Source organism: Rana temporaria, chromosome 5 (assembly GCF_905171775.1).
Source record: "Rana temporaria chromosome 5, aRanTem1.1, whole genome shotgun sequence".
In the NCBI taxonomy this organism is placed as follows: Eukaryota; Metazoa; Chordata; class Amphibia; order Anura; family Ranidae; genus Rana; species Rana temporaria.
The window spans coordinates 145,679,437-145,704,090 of NC_053493.1; the positions used below are offsets into that span (position 1 = coordinate 145,679,437).

At 41.5% G+C, this 24,654-nt stretch overlaps 1 protein-coding gene across 6 annotated transcripts in view; it reads left to right on the forward strand.

Annotated features, from left to right (window-relative positions):
- ELMO1 (engulfment and cell motility 1) overlaps positions 1–24,654 on the forward strand; it is a 559,417-nt gene that overhangs the window by 461,568 nt on the left and 73,195 nt on the right. For all 6 annotated transcript variants that reach the window (XM_040353213.1, XM_040353215.1, XM_040353217.1 and 3 more), the window contains 2 exons: positions 13,770–13,933; positions 21,153–21,265. In XM_040353213.1, the coding sequence (XP_040209147.1) occupies positions 13,770–13,933; positions 21,153–21,265 (277 nt within the window). The remainder of the gene's footprint in view (positions 1–13,769; positions 13,934–21,152; positions 21,266–24,654) is intronic.

Sequence of the window (24,654 nt, forward strand, 5' to 3'; positions counted from 1 at the left end):
TATTGCTCTATTAAAACTAGAGTTTACATATTTGAAGGAAACTCGTATGATGTGTAATAAATTGGTCGTCGTTCCTGACCTCCCCTAAAAATTGCCAGTTTTTTTTTAGCCACAACATAAATTTCTGTCCCAAAACAATTGTGCTGATCAGGTATTCTGATTTCCCTGCAACTTTTTTAATTTCCAAGCTTGCAGCCTACAAACAATATGGTGGCTCAGTAAGTATTTAGGAGACAGATGGGCAATAAGCATTTTCAAGAGGTCACCCATGGCAGTCTGCATTATTTCCCCAGTACAGCTTTCCTTTAAGTGTGATTTCTTGGCTAGTAAATATGTACTGAAAATTTCCATCTGAAACCATACACTGACTACCTGCTAAATCTGCAGATTGTTTTTTTTATCCATTGGTGATTTACTACTTATATATTTGCACAACCTCAACACTAAAGGATTATCCTAATCCACAGTGCCAAGCTGGATTGGCTTTTATAATGCATTGCATTGCTGGGTTTATTGAGTCCCTGTAGTTTTTTAAAACTGCACTAAAAATGCTCATTAGCATTCCTCTGTGGCTTGTTAAGCATGCTTTGCATACCAGGAACGTGTTTGAGGAATCAGCTGAAGCTTTTACAAGTTACTAATTGCAAAACGAAGGCTAGCTTCAGCACCACAAATAACTGAACTTCCAAATAGTGTTCCCTGTAAGGAAACTTTAAATCTGCAGCAAACATACAGGCATGGCATGTATATATTTTTTAGTTGATCAGGTTGTTGGTTGTGGCCTGTGGATTGTTGGTCCATTCCTCTTCAAATGCTGTACGAAGTTGCTGGCAGGAACTGGAAAATGTTGTCGTATATGCTAATACAGAGCATTCCAAACATGCTCAATGGGTGACATGTCCGGTGAGTATACTAGCCATGCAAGAACTGGGATGTATTTAGATTCCAGGAATTGTGTACAGATCCTTGCAATATGGGGCCTTGCATTTATCATGCTGCAACATGAGGTAATGGTCGTGGATGAATGGCACAACAGTGGGCTTCAGGATCTCATCACGGTATCTCTGTGCATTCAAAATGCCATCAATAAAATGCACCTGTGATCATTGTCCATAACATACGCCTGCCCATACCATAACCCCACCGCCACCATGGGCCTCTCGATCCGCAAGGTTGACATCAGCAAACCACTCACCCACACAAGGCCATACACGCTGTCTGCCATCTGCCCAGTACAGTGAAAACCAGGATTCATCTGTGAAGAGAACACCTCTCCAAAGTGCCAGATGCCATTGAATGTGAGCATTTGCCCACTCAAGTCGGTTGCGACAACAAACTGCAGTCAGGTCGAGACCCCAATGAGAACGACGAGCATGTAGATGAGCTTCCCTGAGATGGTTTCTGACAGTTTGTGCAGAAATTCATGGTTTATGCAAACCGATTGTTGCAGCAGCTGTTCGGGTGGCTGGTCTCGGACTATCTTGGAGGAGAAGATGCTAGACCTGGAGGCCCTGGGCTGGTGTGGTTACATGTGGTCTGCAGTTGAATGTACTGCCAAATTCTCTGAAATGCCTTTGGAGATGGCTTATGGTAGACATTAAATTCAAGGGCAACAGCTCTGGTGGACATTTCTGCAGTCAACATGCCAATTGCACACTCCCTCAAAACTTGGGACATCTGTGGCATTGTGCTGTGTAATAAAACTGCACATTTTAGAGTGGCCTTTTATTGTGGCCAGCCTAAGCCACACCTGTGCAATAATCATGCTGTCTAATCAGCATCTTGATATGCCACATGTGTGAGGTGAATGGATTATCTTGGCAAAGGAGAAGTGCTCACTAACACAGATTTAGACAGATTTGTGAACAATATTTGAGAGAAATCTGCCTTTTGTGTACATAGAAAAAGTTGTAGATCTTTGCGTTCAGCTCATGATAAATAGGGGCAAACACAAGTGTTGAGTTTTATCATTTTGCTTGGTGTAGATATATATAAATAATATATAAATAAAAATGTAGATAGATATATACTGTATACATAGATCTATCTATAGATAGATCTATATATTGTACATGACGCATTATTTTATGATTTATTTGTATATTTTTTTTTTTTACCTTAGTTAATTTGCATTTTTTTTAATGCTGTACAACATTGTGTAGTGCACAGTACTGTATATTTTGTAACTCTCTAACTGGAAATTCAGCCAAAAGAACATTGGAAGCTTCCATTTCTAGCTTTCTATCTTTCTTTAAAAGCAATGCTAGCTGTTTGGCAGCCATGCTAATCAAATTGCAATTACTGCTTTCTCAATCCCTCCTGGCCGTCGTCCGGCCGTCGTATCTATGCGCCTGATTCATAGAATCAGGTTACGCATAGATATGCCGAAGATCCGACAGGTGTAAGTGACTTACACCGTCGGATCTCAGGCTGCAATTCCAGGCCGGCCGCTAGGTGGCGCCTCCATATCTTTTACGCTTCGAATATGCTAATGCGCATTTACGCCGATTCAGAAACGAACGACCGCCCGGCGCTTTTTTTTTACGTTGTTTGCGTTCGGCTTTTTCCGGCAGAAAGTTACCCCTGCTATAGCCCAATGAGTTTAGAATAAACTCTGACTTTGTTGCCTGCAAACATGTTCCAAGAAAGTGCTGAAGTCGGGGATCAGCTTTACTAATAGACATTTTCACAAAGAAGTCGGCAGTATCCATATTTACCTCATAAAGAAAGGATACCAAGAATACCAGATGGAACATTCTACAATTTATACGTTTAAGTATTTCGCAAGTATACATGCAGGATATAAGACGTTTAATGCATATGCCAATGTTTTGTTTAGGTTAGACAAGCATTTCTACAATATTTTTATGTTCAGATGTTTTTTTCTTATAATTCTCTTTAAAAATAACCATTAACGCTACTCGTGTCATGAGTCATAAAAAAATAAACTTGGCTTTACTGAACAAGACCCTTCTGCCTAAATGTAAATTGGGTTTTCTTGGATTTAACACAGTCCATTGATTTTATGCAGACAATATATTTTGCCAAAGGCTCTGTCAGAAATCGTAGAAATAATTTAATGCTTGCTGACCATGGATTCAATTAACTAATAAGCAAGTTTATATAGGTTTTCATAGCAAATCACTCTGGACTAAGACTGAAGCTTTGTTTAATGCAGTCCGTGTCATACTGGCTTAGCTCACCTTGAGGGCATGAAACAAAATCACATTATAGTAATGTCATGGCTTCTTGTTATTCAAGCTTGGCTCGCCTTGTTTTGTGTATGTGACTACTGGCTCCTTCCAAATGATATTCCATGTAAGTATATTATTATCCCTTCTAATAAAATAAAATCAAAGCTCTGTGTCCGCTATTCGCAGATTTCTTTGTTGCGTTGAACAAAATGTTCAAAAAGAATGCTAAAGAACAAATCCACACAGTGTTCTCCACTACAGTTTGGCATACTATAGGTAGCAAAAATCTCCTCTTGGTTTTTAAATGTTTATGGGAATGATGGATAGATCGCAGTCACCATTACTGCATGACAGGACATGCTTAAATCAAGCAACAGAAGGGATGTTCTTCGCTCCAAGCAGGGCAGGCAGCTGTCTGGAGTAATTCTAGGCCAAGGGTACCAGATTTGGAAGGGGCCCGGAGGGCAGTTAAAGGACTTACTGACTGTGTTTAATCACAGCTCCCAACTGTTCCGCTTTTGGAGCCACATCTCAATAGTTACCATTACTGCATGACAGGACACACTTATCTCAAGCAACAGAAGGGATGTTTCTAGCTCCAAGCAAACCAGGATACTGCTTGTTATGATGTTAGGCCAATGGCACCAGATTTGCAAGGTGCCCGGAGGGCGGCTAAGTCACTTACTGAATGTGTTTAATCATAGATCCCAACTGTTCCTTTTTTTAAACCAAATCTCAATATTCTATAGTTACTATGTGAGAGGACACACTTATGTCAAGCAACAAAAGGGATGTTCCTAGCTTTGGACAAGCCAGGCAACAGTCCGTGGTGCTGTTTGGCCAAGGGCAATAGACTTGGAAGGGGCTTGGTGGGAGATTAAAGCCTTTACTGTGTTTTATCTTCGGCTCCATCTGTCTCTCATTTGGAGGGACAGTTCCTCTTTTTGGAACCTAATCTGAGTATCCCTCCACCTTTTTAGATGTTCCGTACAGACCTATATATAAGCTTGCACTGTTTAACTGAAATTGATCATATTGCACTACACTTTCTATCTAGCCTTCAAATGATGTTATTCATTTATTTTAAACATGGGTACAATATAAAGAAAAAGTAGTGATGAAAAAAAAAACAGTGGGTTTAATGGATCATTTTGTCATGTACATCAGTTCTTAATGGTGCATGTGATCAGGAGTGTGGCAAGGGTAAGTTGCCCATCTTAAAAAGTTGAGTGATATGTGTATAATGGTGATTTATTGGGGTTTTTGGGCTGCTGCAAGATTCCAGACCCAAGCTCAGCAGATTTCAGATCATATCGATTACACTCACTAATTTACATCATTTTTTTACTACTGCTTTTAACTACAGTAAAGACTACAAAACGCCTGGCCCTTATGGAGAAGAGGTTGTGTTATGTAGTTCTAATACACTACTTCTCCTAGGGTGACAGGAGTGATCAGTATGGTTGTCACCCTAGGACAGAAAGTGTGTTAATGGTAGGATTACCTGGCATCTGAAAATTTAAATTTTCTTTTATCACACTCAATGAGCCACCATGGTGGCTCAGTGGTTGTTGTACCTGCTGTAAGATCCCAGCCCTAATCTCAACCAGTCTCAGATCATTTTGGCTACACTCACTAACTGATGTAATTCTCTCGCTGTTTTTTTTTTTTAACTGCAGTAAGGACACCTAGGGGAATATTGTTGCACATTGTCTGACATCTAAGAATATATTTGTTTATGTCATATGTTATGTGCATATGGATGTTAAATTGGGATATAGTATTGACTTTTGTCAATTTGGTTAAGTAGTATATTATGTTTTGAATGCCCAATATGGTGTTTTGTGTTGAACCTGATCGGCTGCTAGGTTTCTTGTTTCCATGTACTTGTCTGAATTCTGCTCTGGATATTTATAGTACAACTACATCTTAGGGGGGGGGGGGAAACAAGCCAACCTTCTAGAGTTTCAAAATGTTCTTCACTAGCCAAATCTGCATGGTAATCACCTTAGACTTGCATGGAGCATTACCCCTACAGTGGCAATGCTAAGAGTTCGTTTTTTTGTTTTGTAAAGATGTCGTTTTCCTTGAAGTCTCATTTAGTTCCTTAGACTAGGTCTACTTGAAAATATGTATACCGTATTTGCCGGTGTATAAGGCGACTGGGCGTATAAGACGACCCCCTAATTTTACAGTTTTTTAAGATTTTTTGCCTGTACTCACCGTATAAGGCGACCCCCTTCCGAGGCTTCCGACACTTCATATTTCTTCCTTCTGGAGCCATATTCTTCTTCATTCTTGCTGGAGTCAATTACAGCGAGTGATGTATTCTATTAACCCTCCTGGCGGTATCCCCGAGCGTGACTCGGGGTGGATTTTTTCTGCTATAATCGGTATCCCCGTGTCACGCTCGGGGTAGATATGCAGAGCCTGCAGCGTGCGCTGGCTTACCTTGTCCTGGATCCAGCGATGCCACCGCGCTGTGTGAGCGAGCGGGACCTCGCTCGATTCACACAGCGTCCTCCTGTGCCGCCGATCTCCGTTCCCTGCGACGTTACGACGCACAGGAGCGGAGATCGGCGCCAAATTCAAAAACGTAAACAAACACTATACATACAGTATACTGTAATCTTATAGATTACAGTACTGTATGTAAAAAATACACACACCCCTTGTCCCTAGTGGTCTGCCCAGTGCCCTACATGTACTTTTATATAATAAAACTGGTTCTTTCTTTCTGCAAACTGTAGATTGTCCATAGCAACCAAAAGTGTCCCTTTATGTCAAAAATGGTTTTAGATCAGCTAGAAAACAGCGATAATAAATTATAATCACTTGCAGAATTGTGCGATAGCGATTTGTGGGGAAATTCGTCATAAAAAAAAAAATAATAATGACAGCGACAATTTTGCAACTGAGAAAATTTCAGTGATTTTGATTTGATTACATTATTGAATAATTTTTATTAGAATTATATTATTATTTGTTATAATTATTTATTATATTATAATTTATAATTTTGTTTTTAAAAAAATGTCATACCCGGGATGCCTATTAGACTCTGGTTTGGTCAGATTTAAGTGAGTTATTCCTAAGAATTACAGGCCTACAGTATTAAATGGCAAATTTCCTTGCAAATAATTGTACCGCTTTTGGTACGTAATTCCAGACAGAATCATAACGCCAGGGAGGTTAATGAATACAAAGCCTGCTTGGATTGGCAGAGGCTGTAACATCATCAGCCCACGCCTCTCTGACTCTCAAAGCCAATCCAAGCAGGCTACTGTATGTAGCCTGCTCGGATTGGCAGAGGTGGTTACTCCAGAGCAGGCTCTGTATTCATTTGAATACACTGCTCACCGAGATTGGCTAAGCAGTATATACTGTAGGTAGCCGAAGCTACATACAGTATTACCGCACATCCAGCAGGCATCCAAGCAGCTGACCTGGCGTATAAGACGACCCCTGCTTTTTGGCCAGTTTTTTCAAGTATAAAGGGTAGTCTTATACGCCAGCAAATACAGTAATTCTTTTTTACAATAAATACATAACTGTGTTAATTTTTTTTTTTTTTTAAACATATTACCTTAAGTTCAGCTTTAATTGTATGTTAATCCTACTTCATTGTGAAGGACCTAATTACATGTTGGAACTAGAATTGAGCCCATCAGTTGAAGTAAATAAACTATGTTTACCTAAACTGATTTTAATTCCAGGAGTTTCAGTAGCGGGTGGCTGGTGATATTTAATGCCTTCTTAATGTGCCAGTAACAGAACACAGCTGGAATAATTAGGATTTTATCATTTAATCAGCTTTTAGTGCATAGTATGATACAGCTATCAAATTAATAAAAAGCAATTTTTTAAATCTTTGCAGTTAAGCATTCCAATTACTAATTACATAAAAATTATTTTTGCTTCTAAAGTGTTGCTGACTTTACAGCATGGATTTAATGCAAGTGTGCAAAAGATTCCCGCTTTTTTCTTTAATTTACTTAACTTCTTGGTAACAATTAAGCACAAATAAATGGCAAACAATAAAAAGTGCATGCAGTTTTTATATCCAGTTGTTATGACGGTTACCATGGCAATTGTTCATAGGCTTGTACTCATGTATTCATTTTGTGGACTTTGATGGCATTGGTAACACATTTACTGCTCATATCAACTGTGTATGTGCCCCTTGAGGAATGCCAACTGTCTGTTGAATGCATATGTGCATACAATTTACAGAAAATCTGACTGGCACTCCAGGCAGACATCCAAATGAACATTTTAAATATACATTTGAATTGTTTTACCTGCATCAGTCCACCTGATGTTATGTTGCAGCCTTAGCTGCCAGCCATTAAAGCAATGTCCCCTGTCCCCTATAACCATAGTGTAGTCCTCTTAAAGCAAACCCGTGTATTGCTTATTCAAGACAAAGCAACTTCTCCCCAGCATCATAGATGTATCATTCTTTTGATCCTTCTCTGCTTCGATATGGTATCTGTCTATATGGTACTTCACATAGATAATAGTATGCGACTATGTGACCATGCCAGGCCAATTCTGTCCATAGCCCTGTATAAACTACAACTCTGGCGTGACTTGCAGCTTACCCAGGGCTTTTCTTTTTACTCCTACCAGCTGAACAGAGAAACGGGTGAGGACAAAAGTGGAGATCTGTGTTAGGGCAGCCATACATGGATCGAAAATTAAGCCAGTTAAAGTGGTTGTAAACCCTAAAAAAAAAAAAATTAGTATACTAGTTCATTATGAATTCATACCTCACATCGAAGCCCCCGCAGCGGCCCTCGTACTCCCCTCCGGCCAGCGACTTCTCTCCCAGGGGCTACTTCCGTCACTCCAGCACATGCACGCGGTAGCCGCCGGTAACGGCACACTGACTGAAGCAGCGGCACATACGTGCCATTGCTTCAGTTTGCTCTAGTGCGCATGTGCCGATGACATCGGCACTTGCAGGGGACGGGATATCTCCTAAACTGTGCAGGTTTAGGAGATATCCTGTGTAGCTACAGGTAAGCCTTATTATAGGCTTGCCTGTAGTATAAAGTGGTTGTAAAAGGTTTACAACCACTTTAAGTAGGGGCTGACCGAATTTCGATCTATTTGTGGGCACTGATCTACCGATCAACTTCTGTAAAATTATCCTGTGGGATTTTCCCTACTCTAGCCTGCCAGTGCTAATCGTTGTATTCTAACATTGGGGAAGTCTCCCTGCTGTCAGAATACAATAGCTCAGTGGGCAGGATTACACCATCTACATAAAGTTTGTAGATGGGGGAATCAAGTCTTTTTTTTTTTTCACCTCGCTAACTACATGGGCTGCTTTAAAGTGAACAAAATATGGGTGGGAAAAAATATTAAGGATACTTGCACACTCAAATGAACATCAAACATTCCTGGCGAAAAAATAAAAATGCGAGGATGGTCTGTATAAAACTTGTGCACGTGTGTGTACACACATGTAAAAGGCTAGATTCACACCTGTGCTTTTATTAGCGCATTTTCAGAGGTGCCGTAACGCACAACAATTTATTTAACATGGTTTCCTATGGATCTCCTTTGCAGTTTCCCATTGGGAGAGGTCCAGGGACTTTTTCATGCAGAAAGGTAATTTTTTTTGAGTCCATAGACTTCAATGGAAGCACATCAAAAACACATGAAAAACACACGTACATGCGTTCATGGTACATTTTTTTAAAGGTTTTGTACTAAAAAAAAACATGAAGTGTAAAATCATGCTACAAACATACATGGAAAGCACACACACAGGTGTGAACGTAGCCTTAGCAGGGGAAACTAAATGTATGCAAAAGCAGAGTTGCAGGTAGCTGCGGTTATATGCAAATCTTTTTTCAACAAAAGTTGTGATTTGGCTCATCCTACCTCCCAAGATTTATTATTGGTCATTAAAGCAACCAATCTTATTAAAGGACTAATTGGCTTAGGAGGCAGAGGCAGGCTTGATGTGTACAGGAAACTGATTGTTAACTTGTGGCAGCTTTCAGCGAAGGCGACCTCTACATTGTACTTTTGCATTGTTTTATCATGTAATCACCCTTATGTGCCCAGGTTTCAGACAGATTTACTTCATAAAAGTGTTCTCAAAGAAGGGAAACATTTAACGTAGCGGTCCTCATTACCGTGATAATTCTTTTTCCTTATGTGGTTCCGTCTTTTAGCCACCTCTATACATTTGTGACCAAATTCAGCAAATGGACTATAAAGGAAGGTGTGTGCATGTGGATGTTATGAGAAAACTCACTATAGCTAAAGAACATAGAATGTTCTCTCCATTCTCCAGTTTGTTGGTGTGTACAGTAAAACGTTCGTAAACAGCATTGAGTTGATTTACTAAGGCTTGGTTCGCACCTATGCACTTTTTAGTGCTTTTTGCAGAAATGTACTACAGTCCATTTAACATGGTTTCCTATGGGACATGTTCACATCAATGTGTTTTTCAGCCACTGAATTTTTAGAAAGGGTCTGGAACTTTTTTAAATGCAAAACAATATATTTTTCGTTCAGAAGATTCCAATGGCCACTTCTCTGAGAAAAAGAAACAACACATACTCCAGTTCACCCATGAATCATCCCTGAGTGCCAGGGCCCAAGAGACAAATTATAATATCCTTACACGATGGTACAGGACCCCCGAACTGTTGCACAAGCTGTTCCCGGCAACCTCAGACCGTTGCTGGAGGTGTCTGGAGGAGAAGGGCACCCTTCTGCACATTTTTTGGGCCTGCCCCCGATTGCGGGGGTTCTGGGGTGAGGTACGTCGCATCACCCAGATGTTCACGGACCGGACGGTACCGGAGGACCCGGCCTATTTTCTGCTACATGCAACGGACATGCCCACAAAGGCCTATAAGAATTTGGTGATTCGCCATCTCCTGGACGCAGCCAAGGCTTGCATCCTGTTTAAATGGAAGTCCACGCCCAGTGGCTCTGCAGGGTAGATGACATTGACCAACTGGAAGACCTTACTAGCCAACACAGACTTGAGACATACACTAAGACGTGGCGGTTGTGGACAATCTTTAGATATTCGGACGAGGGTCAGTCCCTCAGGGGAGGCGACCCGGGAGCTCTGACGGTTCGACCGGACCCCCCCTTCGGGGCCGGGAGTTCTAGACCCTAGACGCGAGGACTCTAAATCGGGATCTGGTTGTAGTAGCGGGCTGACAACCTGCACCCAAGATCCTGGGAACACTCCTTTACGATCTGCCACAAACCCCTCCCCCCCTACCGGTCCTCTGACACACACTTTTAATCTCTGTATGACTTTCTTTCTTTTCTCTGTCTCTTCCCTTCCCTACACCTAGAACCATACTACTCTATCTCTATCTTCCTATTCTCCCTTCTCTCTGTACTTAAGAAAATTGGAAAACGGGAAGGGGGACTGGCCAGACGGGAGCAGCAACTATGCTGGGCCGCTGTGGGTCCCGGGCGCACTGCGCCATTTTAAAAGCAGGGGGGAACGATACAACTCTGTATAGAATCCACTCTCTTGTGCGCGAGTATAGGAACCTATATTTGGGTCCCATGGTAAATGTTCCAGATGAAGAAGAGAGGCGTGCACATTGCCGTTACTGTATCGTCCTGTTTTATCACTGTATTTGGAAAATGACTGTTGTTGTGGCCCGTGTGGGCCGGTCTTTCTGATTGTTACAAATAAAGAATAAAAAAAAAAAAATCTGGTGCAGCTGTGCATGGTACCGAATCAGCTTCTAACTTCAGCTTGTTCAATTAAGCTTTGAAAAAAAAAAAAAACTTGGAAGCAGAGCTACACCAAGTTTTAGGCCCCTTTCACATGCATGGGGGGCAGAAGAGTTTGCACAAGAAAAAGCTAAAAAAAAGAAGCCTGATTTCAACAGTGGAGAGGAGGATAAGGCCCCTTTCACATGTGCGGACGGTATGTCTGCTTTTTCATCCATCCGTTTGCGGATGAAAAAGGGACATACATTGGTCCCTATGTGATTGCGGATGTCAGCGGATAAGCATCCGCTGACACCCGTAATCACCCGCCTCCGCAAAGATCCGATTTTGTGGACGGAAGAAAACCCTATTTTTTCTTCCGTCTGTGGATCGAATTGGATGAACACGGACACGCAGTCCGTGTTCATCCGATCCCCCATTGGGGAGAGCGGAGAAAAGACAGGGCGGTCCCTGCACAGTGTGCGGGGACCGCCCTGTCAGCCGCCGGCTCAGCGGGGATATACGGAGCGATCCCCGCTGAGCTGACGGACACACGGAGGCGGATCATTACTGATCCGCCCCGTGTGAAAGAATCCTTAGGCAATCAATGTGTCCTCCAGTAGCACTTTCTGGTATTACTTTTTCTAAAATAATTTCGCCAAACAAGGGGCAGAGCTTTTACAAAAGGACGGCATCATTCAGGTGTGTCTAGGGCAGTATGATGTCGAAATACAGCTTTACATTTGGTATTAAAATTGTATCAGACATTAATAAAGACTTTTGGGGAAATAAATAAAACGTGCATGAGACCAGTTCTGTTTTAACCAGTGCGAAACCAATCAGCTTCTATCTTTACACATTTTAGAAAATGAAAATGTAACACCTGATTGGTTACACTCTGAGACAAAGTTTGACTTATTCCCACCATTGTTTAATCCCTTGGAGCCGGCGCCTACTGGCCCTTTAAGGGGTTTAGGATGCCAGAAGGCCGGCAGGGTTTATGGTCATGTGACTGCCATGATTGGCTGAGAAGGAAATGTCACCAGCACACCAGGATCTCCGAAATTGGGTCTAAAACTCTATTTACATAGTATCGGGAAAAAAAAGCATGCCTGATGAAGGGGTCCTGCGTGGCTCCGAAATTTTGCTTTTATTTGTGATACTATGGGCCATATTCTTATACATCTAAGGCGGCGGAACGTATGTACTTTACGTTACTCCGCCGCAAGTTTAAGTGGCAAGTGCCTGATTCACAAACCACTTACCTGTAAACTTGCGGCGGCGTCGCGTAAAGTCCACCCGCGTAAGCCATCCTAATTCAAATGATCCTGGCAGGGGGCGTGGATCATTTAAATTAGGCGCGCTCCCGCGCCGATCGTAATGCGCATGCTCCGTCGGGTAAATTACCCGACGTGCATTGCGCTAAATGACTGTAACGTAAATGGCATCCAGCACCATTCAAGGACGACTTACGCAAACGATGTTAAATTTTGAAATTTCGACGCGGGATCGACGGCCATACTTAACATTGAGTACGCCACCTAGGGGGCATCTTTATCTTTACGCCGCGTATCGCTTACGGAAACGACGTTAAAACACTACGGCGGGCAAGCGTACGTTAGAGAATCGGCGTGACTAGTCATTTGCATATTCTACGCTGACCGCCACCTAGTGGTCAGCGTAAATATTGCAGCCTAAGATACAACGGCGCAAGCCGTCGTATCTTAGGCATGTTTAAGTGTATCTCAGTTTGAGAATACACTTAAACATAGGAAACGGACTTACGTAGGCGTATCTGCTGATACGCCTATGTAACTTGTTTAAGAATATGGCCCTATGTGATTAGTGTTTTCGACCCAATTTTGTAGATCCTGGTGTGCTGGTGACACTTAATTCTCATGATTGCAGTCGGTTCCAGCCGTTGGTCATTTCAGCACCCAAGCTAAGATACAACCATTTCTGCAGGAAAGTGTGCGTTGGGAGTATTGCATTGGAGTGCCGTGTGTGGCGGTCACATGATCAAAAAGCTCCCGATGGCAAGTAGCGATTGGTAGCTTTCTGTTAGCCACCGGTAACTGTGTATTCACACCATTAAACGCAGCTATAGAGCAGAGATTGGGTGTTTTAAAGCCTTTTTACTGTTTTTTCAGGATTATGTAAATAGTTGAACATCCATAACCTGGCCATAAGTGCAGTTTAAAGTGTTCCTAAACCCAGTAATATGAAAATTGTTCATCTGGCCCCCTGCCCCCCCCCCCCCCCCCACAGCTTGTAAATCTTCTTTACATTAAAAAACTGCCACTATATACCATTTTGGATGATCTGTATACCACAGTTGCATGATAAACTGCACAGTTTCTCCAGTGCTAAGAGTTTAGGTAAGAGGAGATTTCCACTGCAGCCTGTATACACGCCCACATGCGTGATGTCAATATCATGTGACCTGGCTAGCTCTGAGAACAAGTAAATGTTCTCTCCAGCATAAAAGACGCAACTGAGCATGTGCAGTTTGGCTACCCTGCCTGTGTTAGCTGGCCTTCCCCAGATAGACAATGCAGAAGGGGAGGATCTATGCATACAGGATAAAACAGCCTTTTTACACAATGCAGAGGATTAACCCCTTAAGTTCCACAGTGCGTATAACAAGCATGCTATGCTGTATATACAAACTGAATTTACTGTTGTGGATTTAGTAACACTTCAAGTATACAGTTGGCGTCAGCTGAATATGTACAATGTGTTGTAATGTAATATTTATTAAAGTTTCACAAGACATATTTAATTAGGAAGCTAAGAATGTTACCTGCCCATGCAGGAAGTGATTGTATACTCTGTTCATACCAGTTCTGATTGTTTATTCTGTAGGTAATGCAAGTCGTGAAAGAACAGATCATGAGAGCACTCACAAACAAGCCAAGTTCTCTGGACCAGTTCAAAAGTAGACTTCAGAACCTCAGCTATACCGAGATCTTGAAAATCCGTCAGTCAGAGAGAATGAACCAGGAAGATTTTCAGTCCCGTCCGATTCTGTAAGTACTGATTTTCACTTCCTGTGCTTATGATGCCCATACAAGAAATACGGGGTACACTGGGACATAAAAAACAGACCCACTAAAAACATTGTCAGACGTTATCTTCCCCCACTCTACAAAAAAGATTTTTTTTATTCTTTGTGTCCCTATTGGAAAGATGTAACACCACTTCCTGTTGGATTGAAAGTAAAAAGAAAATAACTGTAGTTAAAAAAAAAATGAGGGGCTCTAAACCTTCCCTGTTCTATCTAATAAAAAAGAACATTTTGGCAGGCGTTGGTTTTAACAAAAATGTATCATGGCAAATTGCCAGTCTAAACCAGTACTTTGTGTTGCTTTTGCATGTGGCACAGTTATTGTCTGTATACAGATTTTGCATATATAAGTGGCACATTCTGCATTGGGTAAATATTTGTTTGGATTTGTATACTCTGTGCGTCAGTTGGTTTTCTCCCACATGCTGTTGGATTAATCCCCTTCTGTTCAACATGACCATTGTGTGCTTGTGCGTTTATATAGATGAATATTCCCTTAAAGCTGAATATATATATATATATATATATATATATATATATATATATATATATATATATATATATATATATATATAATATTGTGTCTCTCTCCGTTTTATTTTTGAAATGTAGCTCTGCCAAAAAGCACAAAGAGCTGACTTTTCTTTACTGCAGTAAATTAGTACAGCTTGGGCTGGTCCTAGGTTGTGATGTGACAATAAATGAGAAGCTGCAGACTGATTGGCTAATCTTTCGATCATTCCACTCTCACTTTTTTCAACATTTTACTTGAAAGCACATAAGTACTACAGCAAAAATATCTGGCTCCTTGTGCTGCTTGTGCCTCTCACAATCTGAACTACCGGTATGCTGTACAGGGGATTGCAATAGGTTTACATTAAATCCATGAATGGTTTCTAATGTCAAGATTATTTGCACTATAGTGTATGGAGTAAAACTGCGTTACCAGCAGCAGGTATATAGAATGCAGCCAAACTCACATTAAATAAAACACGTATCGTAATGCAATACAAATGTTTATGCCAACTATTTTCCACTAACACAGTCACGATGATACTATAGATACAAAACTTGTGCTGTATTACAAGTTACTAGTTGTAGCAACTGGAAGAAATGGAAGGAAAAATGTGCAGCAACTTTTATTCACAGACCACTGACCGCAGAAAATCCTCCTTTGTAAGAAAAGATATCTACTGGGCTTCATGCACATGTCTGTACATGGGCAACGCTGGCAAAAAAACTCTCTTGGGACCCGCAGCTGCTGCATACAGCCTCCCATTGAGCTGAATTAAAAAATTCTGTATTCAGTAATGCACCGGGGGTTGCATTAAGCATGCTCATAGACATTTGCTTTGAAAATGCACCATCTGCATTTAGCGTTGTTGCTTTACGAAACCCCCAAAACATAACAACATAGTTACATAGTTATTCAGGTTGGACAGCACATAAAAACAGTAGACCTTGGTTGGGTGGCCACCCACAGCTGTTAATATAATATATAATAAATGCATTTTTTTCTTTGAAAATTTTCAGTATACTATCAAGCTAGGTGTGTGGAACAGTAGGATATTTTTAGCATAGACTTGTGTTTGTGATTTATTCATATATTTTAATATATATATACAATAAAGGTACAATTTTGGGAGCTGTCATATATTCACATTTTTATTCAATCTTTTTTCATTTTTCTTTTGAATACTGTTTTCCTTTGAGATTAGGCTTTTTGGAAATGAGATTGATGATTGAGCGATGGGTTGAGCCCATATTCATTGCTTTCTGTTTTTTGTAGTATTACATGTTTTGTGGAGGGCTCCCCCACCAGTCTAAAGAAGAAAGTTTACAAACCTTGAAGAAACCACCAGCCCCCTTTCAGGGACTCCATCTCCACAGATCTCCCCCAAGCTCCAGATCCCTCCTCCTACCCCACTGCCCTTGCAGTGTAAAGCAACAGCACTCGCTTTACCTGTGGTCCGTGGTGTCTGTCCCAGCATGGGGTCTCCTCTCCAGCTCCACCCCTTCACAGTCAGCTGACCTATAGTTTCGGACCCACAGAGAGCCCACATGAGGAGCAGCCCAGCTGCCTATGGCATGTGGCGCGGCCCGGCCCACCGAGCACATGTCCGGTGTGCCCGATAACCAGGTGTGTCCCCAAAGAAACCACCAAAGTTATTAAAATATAATACAAGGTTGTTATACTGTATACTGAATATACTGAGTGAAATAGAGAGAATTGATTGAAATGTGCGGTCATCTGTGTGGGAAGTGTGCGATGTGAAATAAGGTTCTTTAAAAAGCAATAATCCATTACACAGTTTATTATCTGCCTAGAAGTGGAAGCAGCTGCAATCATGTTTTTTGTTGCTTTCTGCTCGCTTTCATGTTACTTTCTCATCTTTCCAAGCAGCCACAGGTGTTGTAGCACATACAGTACGTGGCCCCAAATCCATTATAATTTTTAATCAGTAACGCCGCACTGCTGCTAAACGACTTACTTTATTTCCAATAGGTTATATCAGAACAACTTTTTTTTTAAATAATTCTAATAGTTGCTGTCAACATTTCTTACACAAAGAGCAGAACCTGGCTATCAAACTATCAGCCTTGCCTCACAGGTTACATTGGAAATGCTGCTCTCTGAGTATAATGTGTTGGATTCTCTGTTTGGCTACCTGTTCCTGCTCTTTTTATCAGGAGTGGCACACTTTTTACCAATTTAATAAGGGGCATCAGGTTGTAAATTTTTAAAGCTGAATCTCACTTTTTGTCTTCGGAACACTTCTTATTGTATCAGAAGCTACTGTCAGTGCTTTAGATGCACACTGAAGCTAGCTGTCAAAGTGACAGCTGAGCCCTGCAAGTTACACCAGGGTAGCAGCTGTTTTGTGTAATCTGCATTGCTGGGCTGTCTATTTGAGAGCCAGGTCTTGCTCTATATATCAGGAACTCTGACATCAGCTTCTGATATAAGGCAGAAATGGCAGTGAAATTGTCAGCCAAGCCTCATTCATTACACAGGGAAAGCCAATGTTTGTAATTTTGTAATGGAAGTTCTGACAGTAGCTCCTTACACATAGATCAGGACCAGACAGCCCAGCCCTGCATGTGAGTGGAGGGGAAAATCAGAAACACCTTGAACAGAAAGTAGCCTTGCAAGATCAGCTTTAAAGAGAAGTGTGGAAATCAAACAAGATGGCTGCAGCATAGATTCGAGCTTCAGCTGTCCCCCTTTAGCTTTACAGCTGATCGCTCAGTTCTCAGTTCTGTTCTGAGCTAAAGAGTGGTCACTTTCAGTCTTTGCTCTCTGCTCTGCTCTCAGGCTGTAGAGGGGGCAGCAGTGGCTGGTTCACGATCTTTGCCAGCTTCCGGTTAGGCATCTGGGTGGATCCCGACATAGCTGGTCCAAACTTATTTGGTTCAGATGGTGTCAAGCTTGTGTGGTGGCAACCAGGTGAGGAGTACATAGACAAGTGTGTTTTGCCTACAGTCAAGCATGGTGGTGGGAGTGTCATGGTCTAGGGCTGCATGAGTGCTGCCGGCACTGGGGAGCTTTAGTTCATTGAGTTCATCAAGAACCATGAATGCCAAAATGTACTGTGACATGCTGAAGCAAAGCATGATCCTCTCCTATCGGAGATTGGGCCGCAGGGCAGTATTCCAACATAACGACCCCAAACACACCTCCAATATTACCACTACCTTGCTAAAGAAGTTGAGGGTAAAGGTAATGGACTGGCCAAGCATGTCTCCAGACCTAAACCCTATTGAGCATCTGTAGGGCATCCTCAAATGGAAGGCGGAGGAGCGCAAGGTCTCTAACATTCACCAGCTCTCTGATGTCATCATGGAAGGAGTGGAAGAGGACTCCAGTGGCAACCTGTGAAGGTCTGGTGAACTCCATGCCCAAGAGAGGGTTAAGGCAGTGCTGAAAAATTAAGTGGCCACACAAAATATTGACACTTTGGGTCCAATTTTGACTTGGGGGTGTGCTCACTTTTGTTGCCAGCGGTTTAGAGATTAAGGCCCGGATTCACAAAGCACTTACGCCGACGTATCTTTATATACGCCGCGTAAGTGCACAGATGCGCCGTCGTATCTATGCGCCTGATTCTTAAAGCTAAGATACGCCTGAATTATGGCTTCATCCGACCGACGTAAGTTTCCTACGCCGTCGGAGCCTGAGCGCATATTTACGCTGGCCGCAAGGGGCGCTTCCATTGAGTCGAATATGCAAATGACAGAGATACGCCGATTCACGAACGTACTTGCGCCCGTCGCTGTAATCTATGGCGTTTACGTAAGGCGTACGTCCGGCGTAAAGTTAAGCCTCATAAAGCAGGTGTAAGTCATGTTAGGGTATGGACCAGGGAACAGCCGTCGTATTTTACGTCGTTTACGTAAGTCATACGTGAATGGGGCTGGGCGTAGGTTACATTCACGTCGTAGGCATTGAGCCGTCGTATCTTAGGGAGTATATGCGACGTGACTCTGAGCATGCGCCGTTCGTTCAGCCCTTCATTTGCATGGGGTCACGCTTCATTCACGCCCACTTCCTTCCTACTTTGAATTAGGCGGGCTTACGCCGGCCAATTTACGTTACACCGGCGCAACAAAGGGAGCAAGTGCTTTGTGAATACTGTTCTTGCCTCTCTATGTTACGTCGGCGTAGCGCATATGAGATGCGCTACGCCGCTCTAAAGATGCGCCGATTTACGTGAATCTAGTCCTAATGGCTGTGTGTTAAGCTATTTTGAGGGGACGGCAAATTTACACTGTTACACAAGCTGTACACTCACCACTTTACATTGTAGCAATTTGTAATTTCTTCAGTGTTGTCACATGAAAATATTTACAAAAATGTGAGGGGTGTACTCACTTTTGTGAGATACTAATCTATATACACAGTGGGGAGAATAATTATTTGATCCCCTGCAGATTTTGTAATTTTGCCCACTTACAAAGAAGTTAAGGGTTTATCATTTTTATCACAGGCGCAAACTTACAAAATCTGCAGGGGATTAAATAATTATTTTCCCCACTGTATGTGTGTGTGTATCTATATATATATATATATATATATATATATATATATATATACACATGCATACACACGCACGTGCACATATGTATGTGTGTGTGTGTATATATATATATACCGTACATATATGTATATACTTATATATTATTTAGAGTAAGGAGCTCTGATGTGCCCAGGAGGATATGTATAATCCTAAAAAATGCTATCCATGTTTTTCAAGAACAAATCTTTAATTCAACAAAGCAATGACTTCAGCCTAAAAATAATAAAGTATTTTATATTTAGAATGACAAGTCACTTACTTGATGTCAGTGAATCTGATTACCCTGACTTGAATTGGATATTTACAGTAGCAGCTGCCCAATCTTTTTTTTTGTAAGCCATCTGGAATTTTATTTCAAGGTAGGCTGCTTCAGGCTAGCAAGGGAGTATAATGATTAGAGAGTCAGGAAAAAAAATGGTATATTGTATCTTGGTTATGTATGGTGAAGTAGGATCACAGTGAAAACTCAGATGTGATTGGCAGTTAATAAGGGATTCAATTACTTCAGAGACACACTCTCAGAACTACTACTACTGGTGGTAGACGGTAGCAATTTTCTGTGGAAATGTGGTGATCGAAGGCTCCTGTGTTTGGAAAAAGTCACATTTAGCTCTGTTATTTTTCTTAAAAAAAATGATATCTAAATGGTTGTTTTTTTATGGAAGTTCATATGTGTTATCCAAATAGTATGTTTTCTTAATGGCTTGAGGTGGCAGTACACGGCTGAAATTCTTTCCTATTAAAGTGCCAGTCCATCCTTTTAGTTTGTTTTTTTAGGACGATGTGGAAGTTTTTGAACCTTTGTCAAGTTGTCATAGCCATCTGTGTCTCTGTTGTGGAGTTTTTTCATCATGTCTTCTTCCCCTAACACCCAGGCAAAAAATTAGGAGAACATTTGTCAGCTAATTACCGTATATACTCGAGTATAAGCTGAGTTTTTCAGCACATTTTTTTGTGCTGAAAATGCCCCCCTCAGCTTATACTCGAGTCACCTTTTTGTGCCTGATCTCACATGTAGCCCCACTCTTCCTCTACAAGTGTGCAAAGTTTGTTATCCGGGGAGCACCGATTTTTCAAAGTCGGGCACCCCTTCCATAGACTCCCATGTTAAACGGTAATTTCTCTGGTGACTTTGCGGACCTGGTACCGTCCGGTCGTAGGTCCCCTGGACCCGAAACTTGGCACACATGTAGCCCCATTTTTTCTCTACAAGTGTGCAACGTTTGTTTCTGGGGGACCTACGGCTGGGGAGCACCGATTTTTCAAAGCCAGGCAACCCTTCCATAGACTCCCATAAATGTCAGTCTAGTCATGGGCACAGTGAGGCATGGGCTTGTGAGACATGGACACAGTGAGGCATGCAGATGGACACCCTAGACTTATACTCGAGTCAATACAATACAATATGTTTTTTGTGGTAAAATTAGGTGCCTCTGCTTATATTCGGGTCGGCTTATACTCGAGTATATACGGTAGTTCACTTTAATGCAGAAAAGAGGCCCAGGATGTGGAATGCAAGAGAAGATCCACTTGGTACCTTATCAGGGGACTAGTAGATTTCTGCCCATGTTTCTAACTTGCCACATTTGAAGGGTTCTCCATAAACCGACAGCTAACATACTCAAGTTACACCCACATGCATGAGACTGGCATCCATCTAATTCTCTTATACATGTGTTTGAAAGCTTTTTTGCAGGCTTTCGTGTGTTTTGTACTGTGGCTTCCGTCTAGCCATTTTTTTTCCCAAAAAAGCCCAGATCAGTGGAGGGCTAAAGTGATAATTGTCCTTCTGGAACTTTGTCCCATCTCCACACAAGATCTCTGGTGGTCAGTCAGTGTTACCTTTGGGTTAATTTTTAACCTCTCCTACTAAGACCCTTCTCCCTCGATTACTCACTTTGGCCGGGCAACCAGCTCTTGAGAGAGTCCTGTTTGTGCCAAACTTCTTCCATTTGATAAATATGGAGGCCACTGTGCTCTTGGGAGCACTCAGTGCAGCAGCAATTGTTTGTGTATATAACATTTTTTGCCTGTGTTGAATTTTTTTTTGTGAATAGTGTTTTATACATATAAACCTTATGTTTTGCTTTTTTTTCCATGCAGGGAACTCAAAGAGAAGATCCAACCTGAAATACTAGAACTGATAAAGCAACAAAGACTTAATCGACTTGTGGAGGGAACTTGCTTTAGAAAACTGAACAGTCGAAGGCGACAAGGTATGTTGCTATTGTTTTTTTATAATTTAACACTAAACACGTTATATATTTTTAAAGCGTATAGAAATACTTTTTTTAGACCCTTTGCATAATTTCCTAAATTTCAAAATACAACAAAGCAAATTGTTCACTTTATTATTTCCACCCAAATGTGTTCTTATATTTTTATGAAGTATAGGGTTACAATATAATACTGTTTGTCTTCTGTGATCTAAGCACTGAAAGTGTGATTTCTATAACTGATCCAGTTGTGGTGTGATAAAACTAACTCACAGTCTCAGTAGCTTGGCAGATAGTGACTCGATCCAAATGACATCTTGCAGATTGTAGTAAGCTTAAATTCACAAATGTGTGCAGATCATAAAAGATGAACATCAGATAGGTCAAAAAAGTCATAGTATGTTTAGTTTCAGCAGAAAACAGTACATGTAATGAATGGCGACAAAAGCATGAAAAAGATGATTGGGACTAACAACATAGTACACCTCCTAGCTACAGAGTGAGGTAGGCAAAAAGTATTGCTTGTTTGCCCTTAATAAATGTGTAACATGATAAATACCATACTTGTAATGATGCAGCATTGCTCTCTGTAGCATTCTCCTGCGAGCACAGTAAGGGAGTCTGCAGTGAAGATACACAGGGTCAGCAGCGCTAGCTACTTTTTATTTTATTTTGAGTCCTGCAGGACATTGAATTGAATGAATTCTTAAATATTTTTATGTAGCTTGGCTTGAAGATGACCCTTATTGTTATGTTTATTCTCCAAAAATAACCCATACACATCCTCTACTTAATGGCCCTGTAATCTATTTTTCTTGAAATTGTTTCATTTTGTGTTTTTGTGTTTTTTTAAATCGGCCTTTTAATTTTTTTTAACAACAAATAAAAACCGCAGAGGTGATCAAATACCACCAAAAGAATTTGGGTACAGTGTTGTATGACCGCGCAATTGTCATTCAAAGTGCGACAACGCTGAAAGCTGAAAATTGGTCTGGGCAGGAGGGGGGTTTAAGTGCCCAGTAAGCAAGTGGTTATTGTTACTTTAGGAGTAGTCCATAACAAATAATCAGAATCAATCTTGTATTGTTCTGACTTGAGCTGAATGAAATCTGATTGGTTGCAATGCATACGCATATAAGCGTGGAGTACAGACAATGGGCCTTCTGCAGAATGGCAAAACAGCCATTATCATGAATAAGGCCTCGTACACACGATAGGTTAACCAGAGGACAGCGGTCTGATGGACCATTTTCATCGGTCAAAACCGATCGTGTGTGGGCCCCATAGATTATTTAACCATCGGTTAAAAAAAAGCCAACTTGCTTTAAATTTAACCGATGGATTCCAAAGCGATGGGAAAAAAACTATCGTTAGTAGGCACAACCATCGGTTAAAAATCAACACATGCTCAGAATCAATTCGACGCATTCTTGGAAGCATTGAACTTCGTTTTTTTTCAGCACGTCGTCGTGTTTTACGTCACCGCGTTCTGACGCGATCCTTTTTTTAACCAATGGTGTGTAGGCGCGACGGACCATCAGTCAGCTTCATCGGTTAACCGATGACAACGGTCCATCAGACCGTTCTCATCGGATGGACTGATCGTGTGTACGAGGATTAAAACTTTTCAAATTTACTGTTTTTACGCCTACAATAGATTAGCAAATGCAGCAAGATTTGAGGTGCCTTTGGCTTTAATCTGCGATCAGTCTGGGATGCTTCTGAGTTCCTTCCTTCTCAGTCCTTCTCACCACCTTCCTAAGTAGCATCCGGCCTCTTTTACATTCCTGTTGACTTGTGTGGAGAGAGAAGCTGTTCTGATGCAAACAAATACCTGTTTACATTTATTTTACTGTATGTCCCAATTTACGCAGCTCTTTAAATATATATTGACATTCACATCAGTCCTTGTGTTCAAGGAGCTTACGCGCTAAGGTCCCTAACTCACATTCATACATATTATATTTATATTGGAAAATAGGTGGTTAGTGAAATGTGCATATGTGTTTGATTGCAGTACTAACACGGTCTAATGCTGTAAGTATGACGGTAGAGAAATTACTATTAACTGACTGTCTCTTCTCATCACTTCCTCTGTCAGAGAATGAAGGGTTTTAGTGGTGACCTTGTGCCACCATGTACAAGGTGGCAGCTGAGATGGACAATTTCTCTCCAAATATGACAATTGCTCCCAGTTCAAGCATAGGTATATCTGTGGCCTTTGTGTATGCAGTAAAATACAGTGGGCCAGATTCACAGTGAGAGTACGCCGGCGTATCTACTGATACACTGGCGTACTTTCAAATTTGCTGCGTCGTATCTATGTTTTGGTATCCACAAAACAAGATACGACAGCATCTGGGTTAGATCCGACAGGCGTACGTCTTAGTACGCCGTCAGATCTTAGATGCAATTTTCTGGCGGCCGCTAGGTGGTGTTTCAGTCGTTTTCCGCGTCGAGTATGCAAATTAGATATTTCCGACGATCCACGAACGTACGAATGGCCGTTGCATTTTTTTACGTCGTTTCCGTTCGGCTTTTTCCGGCGTATAGTTAAAGGTGCTATATGGTGGCGTACTCAATGTTAAGTATGGCCGTCGTTCCCGCATCTAATTTTGAAAATTTTACGTTGTTTGCGTAAGTCGTCCGTGAATGGGGATGGACGCCATTTACGTTCACGTCGAAAACAATGACGTCCTTGCAACGTCATTTGGAGCAATGCACCCTGGGAGTTTTTACGGGCAGCGCATGTGCAGTTCGTTCGGCGCAAGGAGGCGCTTCATTTAAATGAAACACGCCCCCTACTCGCCAAATTTGAATTCCGCGCCCTTATGCCGCTAGAGATACGCTACGCCGCCGTAACTTATGGCGCAGATTCGTTGAGGATTCAAACAAAATCAAAGTAAGTTACAGCAGCGTAGCGTATCTGACATCTGCGCCAGGCGCGGCGTATGTATGTGGATCTGCCCCATTGTGTCTATTACAGGGAGACCAGAAATCCAGTGTAGTGCCATAAATCTGCTTTACTGCACACATAAGCTAATAAATTCATCCTAGACAAAACATACAGTTGTTGTTTTTGCAGGTAGTAATGATTTACCTTTTTGTGGTTTTGACTGTATTATTTAGAAGAAAACTTCCGTCCCATTCTTTTGTTGGATTTCAGCAAGTTTTAAGTTCTGCAAAGCAGACTAATCGTTGCACATAATGTACTGTCCAAGAGGGAACCATCCTCACTCAAAAGAGAAAAGGCTCATCTTCAGAGTGCATATACTGCTATGGTTCAGAATCAGCACAAATCAATTATAGACACCAAGTACAGCTTGGCAATTTTTACATTTAAAGATGTATTTTTTCCTGGATGTGATTACCCTCAAAACATAAAAAAA